The 9,476-nt window shown below is 40.8% G+C and overlaps 1 protein-coding gene across 2 annotated transcripts in view; it reads right to left on the bottom strand.

The window, feature by feature from the left end:
• Positions 1 to 8,453, bottom strand: part of LOC107738174 (ski-like protein) — a 29,446-nt gene extending 20,993 nt beyond the window's left edge. For both annotated transcript variants that reach the window (XM_016549897.1, XM_016549898.1), the window contains exon 1: positions 7,175 to 8,453. In XM_016549897.1, the coding sequence (XP_016405383.1) occupies positions 7,175 to 8,290 (1,116 nt within the window). In that variant the 5' untranslated portion in view covers positions 8,291 to 8,453. The remainder of the gene's footprint in view (positions 1 to 7,174) is intronic.
• Between the last annotated feature and the right edge of the window lie 1,023 nt (positions 8,454 to 9,476).

The raw sequence follows: 9,476 nt of genomic DNA, 5'->3' as shown, positions 1-9,476 counted from the left end.
TATATAACCTATTTTATATATACCTTGCTGTAATGAATGCATTCTTGTAGCTCATAAAATAGAGCATGGCGCTAGCAATGCCAAGGTCATAGGATCGATTCCCATAGGAATGCATGACAAAATGTATAACTTCAATGTAATGAGAGTAATTTTTTGATAAAAGCATCTGCCAAGTGCATAAATGCAAAGAAATGAATTGCAAGTATAATCAACATTTTTATTGCTTCTTGCATATTTTTTGTGAGCTTGTCCCAATGCTGTAGCCATAAAAAAAACTATATAAAGTGCTAATATGACACAAAATACCATTATATCAACAGCAGGCATTGCTCTTGTCTTTTAAACGCATGAGATTTCTCTAACTAAAAAGTGACGCCAATGCTCTCCACGGCAGTTGAACTACCTGGCTGAATAGTTGAGCATGTCTTGACGAATTTGGGTTATCCGCAGTCTGCGTCGTCCTGGGTCTGTTCTGGCTGCTGGCTCATCTCCAGGGACTTGGCGAAAGACCGGTACAACAATATTCCCAGCTTGAACACAAAGAGCAGGGCCCCCAATCTGCCCACAGTGTCCGAATGTTGAGCCAACAGGGAGGAGTATGTCATCTTAACGGCCAACAGGAACTCTGGACTTTATATAATTAGGACAGATTGCCAAATCACAGAGTGTGTGCTTTTTTGGGGGGCTTTGGGGTTAGTTAGTGATTTGTTTGTGCATGAGGACAAACAGTTGGAAATAAATGAACGGAGCTCGGAGTGTGTGACCGCCTGAGCACATGGACTGCCACAAATCTCGATGAAGGTGAATGCTTCACCATGAATAGAGCAGAAGGAAAGTGTAAAAGTTGCTGAAGCCGGCTACCGCCAGCATGTCCTGAGCTGAACCATACATCCTGATATCTTTATCCTCTTTTTTTCATATACCACACTATTATTAGTACCTTTATCTAACCATGTCTCATCATGTCTATGGCCAATGGATGTGCACACCTGTCTATTTTTTTGTTTATCCATTCAAGTAAATGTGCATTTGTCAGCAACTCTGTTCATATTCATCAGTGAACACATTTGTATATGCATTAGCATTTTTTTTTTACATTTATTTGTGTTTGCATGTGTGCGAAAAGACTACTTTTTTTACACAACTAGTCTGACAATGCATCCTGACCAGACTTGACATAATAAATGACATTTTGAAAAATAAGTTCTGTTTAGCAGTGATTTTTATCATTTAGCGTTTTTATTGAAGGCAAAAAAAAACTAGCCCTGGTTAGGATATTGTGTAAATCAATCTCACACTTCTTCAGCCTGTCTCTCTCTCTTCTACACACACAGTTACTGTCTGACTGAATTCATCCACTCCAGCCAGATCAATAGTTCTCCTCACTCGCTCTCTCTCCCCCATAAACACACACTCACTGCCCTCCGTTCCCTTTATGTAAACAGAGACTGATTAGGTCATTCGGCTGCTTATTTTGAGGGGCTGAGTTGCATCCACTGGAGTCTCTGATATTTACACTGGAGTAAACCCTGAGCTCAACAACACCCTCGATCAAAAAGACAAAACCCTGAGCCTCCACCACCTCTGACCTTTCATTACCCTTCTATCTCTCACCAAACACAGGCGGTATGAAGATAAAGTTCCCAAGATACAATGTCGTGCTTTGCAGATGGCTGAAAATGCCATGTTTGGAGAGATCAGACAGAAAATAAAAAAGCAGAACAACCCTTAGTAATATTGATCTAAAGGTGCTGTCACATTTACCACTGAAATTTACCAGGTGAAATTTCAATAGGAATCCGTGCAATTCGGGAGTTTCGCATGTGGGTGAAAAGTTTCCCACTACAATTTCACTTGTGTTCAAGTTGGTCAAAAGAAATTCACCACACTGACCAGAACAGAAAGCTGCATGGTTAAAAAGCTCTTCTGTGTGAGCAGCGCTTAATGCATCTCTACACTACTGATGATAAACAATGGACCTTTTTTGCCTGCAAATTTTTGCTAATGTGACCCCACCTTAGTGCTGCCGGAACAGAGACTAAGGTGGAGAGAATGAGAATACATAAGCAGCAAATGGTGAAGACATAACACATGAGTAAACCTATAAACAAGTTGAGTACTTCACATTTTACACACAATACAGTCATTTTGTTAATGTTTCCTCCAAAATTAGCCAAATTGGCTGCAGAAGAAGCAACCAAGCAATGCACAAGTTTACAGCTTGAGTGAATCACATAGACACTGTGACCGCGATAAAAGGTATCTTTTCCATGTTTATCAGAGTTTTTGTCCTAACTAGCCACGACGGCATCGCGACACGCAAAATTTCTATTTGTGAAACGTTCCGTGACGTCGCGACTGGAACAACAACATACAAACTATATGACAGTAAATAAACTCAGGTGATTATGTGCTTTATTCAAAGTTAAATGTGTCTAATATGAGTTTAAATATAATTTTGTATGACCTTATAATCATACTGAAAGCAATAATAGATAGTTTACCTTAGATCTTGAATATAAATTAAAACAAAGATATACGTTAAAACTGTGAACTCAATGTGAACCAACAGGTGTATTCCATAAAGATGGTATCAGTCACTTAATAATAATGTTAAAAAGGTTTAATATTTATGAATTAGATCATGAACTTATCCATTGCATTGGGACTTGAGTGCAGTGCGCTTCCAGAGAGAGCCCACCCACACACACTTTTGATTGACTATGATATTTGATTGATTCTGTCGCGTTGTGGTGTCACGTCACGTTTGGTGTGGACAGCCAAATTGCTTGTCGTTGGAATCTTGTCGCGTCGCATGTAGTTAGGACACGGTGTAAGGCTTTTATAAAAAAAGAAAAATAAAGGGCTTTCCTGAAAACACCACATATCCAATCAAATTAGAAGACCGGAACTAACTGTAGTATGACAAATGATAGACACGTGACTAAATGGAAACAGCAAAGCAAAAAGAAGGACTGTGGCTGAAAGAGGAAGCAAAACCAGAGGAAAAAAAGAGAGAGAGAGAGAGAGAGAAAAAAGTCTGACAAGGTACGTCACAGATGAGGTTTGTGGTCGAGGTACAGGACGAGAGAACAAAACACAGTCAGACAGGAAAATGACAGTTTTTCTCTCGTAGATTGAAAAAGGAAGGAAAGAAATACAGAAAGTGGAAATAAGAGAGCGAGATAGGGGAGAATTGGTCTCCGTGCCTGTGGTGCATGAAGTCACTGATTTCACAATTACAAAACGGAAGATAGAGAGACACAAACAGAGAGAAAGAGAGGAAAAGCGAAAGGCAGCTGTCTGGTGTCTGCACCGCAGCCGCTGTCTCAGCCTCTGTGGGAGATCGACAGGACTCCATCTGTCTGCCAGACACGTCTGCACACCAAGCCTCAAACCATCACATCTGCCCGTCTTTCACTGTCATACAATCATACAAACACACACTAACTATCTGCGAGACCCAAGTGGCATGATTAGAAAAGCGTAATGAAACGGGAAATGATGAGGAGAAACAGATCGGGTAATGTCACAAGCCTAAATGAGTCAAACTTGCGTCAACAAAATGAGCAGCATGGCTCATTGTACTGTTGATGCATGCATGCTAACCAGTAGGCCACAACATTTTAATTTTAGAAGGAAAATCTAACATCAGATAAATCTAAACTTGGGTGTGGAGTCTAAAAATGATTTGTGTTCTGACAGTCTCTGGTCAGGTGGTCCCCATCTAGCCATGAGCTTTAACAACTTGCTCTATAGACACAACAACCGGATACAGTGCCTAGGCAACAGACATAAATACAGACATACACGAATTCAAAAGCCATCCAAGAAAGTTCTTTAGAATTCTCTCTAGAACACCTGGAATGGCAGCTGTGTGTCAAAAAAATATATTTGTAAATGTGATTATTTATGTTAAAATTTTACTTGTTAATTTTTTCTGTTTAAAATTTTTTTTTGGATATTAATTATTTATTTTGGCACACAAAAATGTACAGTTTTGTAGTTTCATTAAGACTTTTGTTAATGCTTTAGAAACCATTAAGAAAAAATTAATTAATAAAATAGGTTATTATCTCTATAGTATAGATCACAGGCATGTTTCAACAGTGGCTAGAATGTTCTGTCTAGGCAAACACAGCTCACTAGGTTTTGAAACACAGCCAGTGTCCTTGATGAAGGGGAAGTGGGCTGGTTCTGAACAAGCTGAAGTGCCGTGTGCAGAAGTCTGGCGGTGAGGGTCTGATCGTCACCAACATCCACATGGCCACCTGTGGAAACTCTGAGTCACTTGTTCTGGCACTCCAGCATCACAGATGTTTAGAGTGAACATTTCACCCAGTAAACTGATGAGCCTGTCTGCCCTGCTTCCCGTACAGACACACATGCACGTAACGTAGCGATTTCTTGATATGGAAGCCAGCAGATGAGTGCGCATGTGTTGCTGTTCTTTATCGGCACGACCCGTGTAAGCTCAGTGTCTGAGTAATGACCTTTCACGCACGCACATATGTCTGTTTACAGTTCCTTCAAAAGCCGTTTAACACAAAACTGTAAGCACCCGTTTCTTTGACACCGCTTCACTCCTAATCGGTGTTGTTACTGTTAACTGAAACTACATCTATATTAGTTAGAAATCATTTACAGTAATTCAAATAAAGCTGAAATAAAATAAAAATATTAGATGACGTTAAAATTATGAAATTAAAATTTGTAAAATTACCAAAAATAGGCTATTATTTCCGTTTTAGCTTTGATAATTTTAATAATTTTAATTTAATCATTTTAATACATTTAACTTAAGTTTATTTTTTATTTCAGTTTTAGTCAAGTTAAAATTATTAAATTAAAATTATAAAAACTAAAACTGAAATAAAAATAAAAGCTAAATAGGAATTTAACTAAACTACTAAAAATGTAAACTAAAATTTAAATGTGAGAACTAATAAATATAAAAATAAACACTGATTCAAAATGTTAATAAATATCATCATAGTACATAAATATATTTGAACTTCCTATATGTGTTTTAAACCTTCAAATTTTGCTTAATACAACATAAATGAACAAAACATGACTGTCACATTTATCATAATTTATGGTGAAAAACCTCCTGTTTTAGACCATTTAAAACTACATTAAACCTGGAAAACTCCTTACAGCTTAAAATTAAATGACTAAATTAATTGAAAAATAACAGGGCAGCCAAGAAAAATCACAAAAGAAAAAGAGAAGGATCAGGCAAAGCGTCAGGGCAGGTGCAAGACGCTGCCAGACAGGGATGTGTCAGGAGCTCGACAGTTAACATGTAAAGAGAAGGTGTCACTGACTCACTCGTATTTCTGGGAGTTTGATATCTCACCCTCAGCCGAGCGCAGCAGAGATGATCCCTGGGGGCGTTTAGCGTGTGCGTGTGAATCAATTTCATTAGTGTGTGTTAAGCATAAGTGAGCTGAGTGTTACAGTGTTACTGGCTGTTTGTGTGTCAGGGTTAGGTCAGTCTGTGCAGCAGATGTGACTGTATGACTGACAGACTCAAGGTCTGTTTTAGTACATGAAGTGTGTGTGTTGGGGGGAGGGAGGGCGGAAGCAGGAATGTGGTTTGGGTGCTAGACGAGACACCAGACGGTATTTCCGGCACACTTGCATAAGCACACAGGAGAGACCGGGGCTTTTCTTCCTCACTTAGACAGAACACATGCATTCATTCACTCGCATCAGCTCTAAACTAAAAATAATTGTGTCTACTGGAACGTTACCACACTGTTAAACCATTAACTGCTGCCACTTGCATTTGAAAAAAAAACTCTAACAGCACCAACAGGGGGTCAATCTTTGTCTAACATGAGCATGAACAACAAAAAAAGCTCTGGCTTGGTCAAGGGGGTCATGAGACATGGCTGGTCAATGGGAGTGAAACAATCCAGACCTTTTTTCCCCCAAAAGGATGACCTTTCTATAGTTTTTAGTGCACTAGTACAGTTTGTGGAGTTTTGTTTCAAAGGTCACATCATGAAAGTGGAAGAATCTCCAGTGTTCTGACTTTATGCAATCACGCAATGTGGGCTTTTCCCAATACAATGATTACATTACAAATTTCCCTATTAAAAAGGGCACCTTCTACAGATGACACAAAATAAAATCTTATTTTTTTAACTTGGAATTAAGCTATTTTTTTCTGTGAATTTGCAATGCTTCTGATTTATTAGCTGCTATAGGTAAATAACTAGAATAACAAAGTGCAGTGAACGGTAAAATTATTTGGCTAGAAACCACTGTGTGTATAATTATGATAATAAATTAAAATAATATGTTATCAAATACAAGTTTACAGTATCAAGCATTACATCAAACTGTTTTCATACAGCTAAAATAACTGGAAGCAGCTCACACTGAAAGCCTTGAACATTCATAAAATATAACATTCATAAAAAAATACTAAAACTAACAAAAAAGATGACATTATTAAACATGACAATGCCACTAGACAGCAAAAATACTAGACTTTGCTGCGAAATTTAAAGATGTTTAAATGATACCAGTAAGCGCATTAATTTAACAGAAATAAAATAATAAAACTAAAAATTAAATTAACTTGAAAATCCAAAAATCTGAAAATCTAACAATGATAAAATGCAAAACAAACTAAATTGGAAATCAAATATAAAATAAAATAAAAATAAAGAAATAAGAATAATGAAATGTTAATTTGTGGATGTTAGATTTGAAATTGTATGTTTGATATATTTTATTTTAAATTTTTGTTAAATTTTGCATTATTATTATCACCTTCATCCGTTTATTTTATTTTTATAATACCACATTCAAGGTAAAAATCCACACACTTATGTATATCAAATCAAATTTAAGGATGTGCTATGCCCAAGTACCCCCCAAAGACGACCCTCTTCTGACCTGGGAGGATAATGTACTTCCCCTTCAGCCAGACCAACTGAAATTCCCTCCCTCCCGCCATAAGTCCCCACCTGCCTCGTGCCACCTCATAAAATTGGGTCAACACTAGTTTATCAAAACAACTGCAGCCTGGCCCAGACAATAGCAAACAGTCTCCTCTGCAGACTATCACACATTACCATCTGGTCACACACGTGCAAATCCACTTGCAAAACTTGACCTTAGTGAACTAGCAAACATGGAAGGAAAAGACACTTACTTTGTCCAGAGGCCTCTTTAGCTGGTAGTGAAACTTCTCCTTCATCTCGTTCAGCAGCTGTTTGAGTTGCGGCTCCTCCGGTGTGCCCTCATGCTTGCGGCCCAGTTGTAGGTAGCAGGGCCACTTGGCTGAATCGAAACCCCAGTGGCAGGTCCTCTTGTCAGGGGACTTGTGTGAGTGCATTACAAAGTTCTGCGGGGAAAACAGCAGCTGGCATTCCATGCACTGAATACAAGGAGCGTCCGGCTGGATGTAGAATTGGGGCACGAACAGGCCTTGGCACTTGCCCAGACACTGGTGCTCAACCTGAAAACTGGCCTCGCTCTCCTTCAGCAGGCCTTGGCCTGGCAGTTTGCTGTTGGGGCCGGCCGAGAGGGCGGCACCCGGGCGGAGCAGGGCATTGCAGAGGCGTTGGGCATCAGTTAGGGTGATCAGGCCACAGGAAGGTGCGTTGAAAGGCAGGATGCCCAGCACCTTGAGGATGTGCAGCTGCTCGGCATCGCATCGGGAACAGTAAACGTAAAGTTCGTCACAGACTGCGTTGATCTGCTGCAGAGAGAAATCTCGCAGCACCGAATTGAGTACCTGTGGCAGACAAAGACGCTTCTCGCCACCTACAACAAAGCAGGAGATGGACTCTCCTTCAAGCAGAGAATGGGTGAGCTCTGTGGAGCTGTCGCAGGGAACCAAGAGCGGGCCGCCTCCGAGGACTGGGGGAGACGGTAGGGGAGCCATGCCAGCAGGAGAGGCGCACTCCTGCGCAGATTTTGCTGAGAAGGCAGCAGGACCTCCCAGGGAGCTCTGGCTGCTCAGCGTGAACTGTGCCAGAGTGTGCTTGAGGCCGGCGCTGAGATCTAAAGCCTTGGAAGCCCCGACGACGTGGAATTCTCTTTCCTCGATGTCCATTTCTGAGCTGCTGTTGTCCTCGCGCTCCTTCTTGACCTTCGGGGGCTTGGGGACGCTCTCCAGACTGCGTCGTTTCAGGTGCATCTCCGCCATTACCCGCTTTTTAATGGGTGCATCCTCCAGTCGCTCCCTGTACAGCCGCTTCATGTTGCCTTTGAATGACGTCAGGTCTTTGAAAGGGGTTTTCAGACTCGTCTGAGGGCTGGCCATGTCCGTACACAGATGATTGGTCTTTCTTGGGCGGAAAATATTTAGCTGTTCTTCAAACACGACACCTCTGAGTTGGTCCTTCTTTCCTCACTGTGTTAAAGGTTGCAAATCCTTTTACGTCCAGCTACATGCATGATGGTGACAGAATTAATGATCTGATGTGCTTCCTGTGAAGGAAACAAAAAGAATAAATTTTAAATTGTTAAAAACATAGCACTAAACGGCTTAGACAAAAATTTAGAAAAACAACGAATCAGAGTGTGAAGCCACACAAATGCTCATGAAAAGAATATGCTGTCAGGGCAATAAAAAGCATCCAGAACAGTTATTGTGTTGGGCACAGTGCTAAACTAGACGACAGAAACATTTTCACCTCATCAGGATGATCTAATTTGAGAGCAATCGATCTAAGGAGTTTCTCAGTGGTTTAGTGCGCTGTTTTTCTCTACTGACAACATGCCGAATCTGTCAACGCGTTAAATGAGTCAATGCACTAATAACGTCGGTTTAATACACAGATAACCAACAGCAACCGTAACAGTGAACAGCCATTTAGTCCTGTCCAACCACAGCAGGCTTGAGATAATATCTAACAACTGTACATAACCACCACTTCTATGAAAAGATCAAATCACACGAGCCATCTGTAATAGAGGAAAAGCTGACTGAATGATTTGATCGCAAAAGCCTGACTGACACTGACGGAAACGGAATTTCCGAGCATGAATATGAAGGCAAAATGAGAGATCACAGCCCCAAAATCAGCGCATGCCATTGAGGTTTCGGCTAAAACCAGCACTAAACGCGTTTAATTCGTCATTCACAACATGCGCCTCTGTTCCACGAACGCTAAACGACGAACACATGCATTCTGGCCAAATTTAACACGGTACCAAAACGCAAGTAACGACATTTTCGACCTGGTTACGCTTTACCTTATTTGTGTGACAGCTCGGGTAGACTGACCCTGACCGCAGACGTCGTTTCGTTTCCTCGTAAAATAACCATTTTCCAGAAACACTGACAAAATGCTGTCTATTTTTAACCCTGAGCGACAGTGTCGATCTTTTTACCCCGCAAGGGCACCGCGGCTCTGTCCCCGCCTCCTCTATCCGTCTCTCCCCTCTTATTCTCTGGGCACAGCTGCGCTGAGCGCCCGCGGTGTGACATTCTCCATCCCCACGAC

This window comes from Sinocyclocheilus rhinocerous, unplaced genomic scaffold (assembly GCF_001515625.1).
Source record: "Sinocyclocheilus rhinocerous isolate Xijiao unplaced genomic scaffold, SAMN03320098_v1.1 scaffold254, whole genome shotgun sequence".
In the NCBI taxonomy this organism is placed as follows: Eukaryota; Metazoa; Chordata; class Actinopteri; order Cypriniformes; family Cyprinidae; genus Sinocyclocheilus; species Sinocyclocheilus rhinocerous.
Note: the sequence above shows the minus strand (reverse complement) of the source record. Positions and strands in the feature narration are given on the sequence as shown.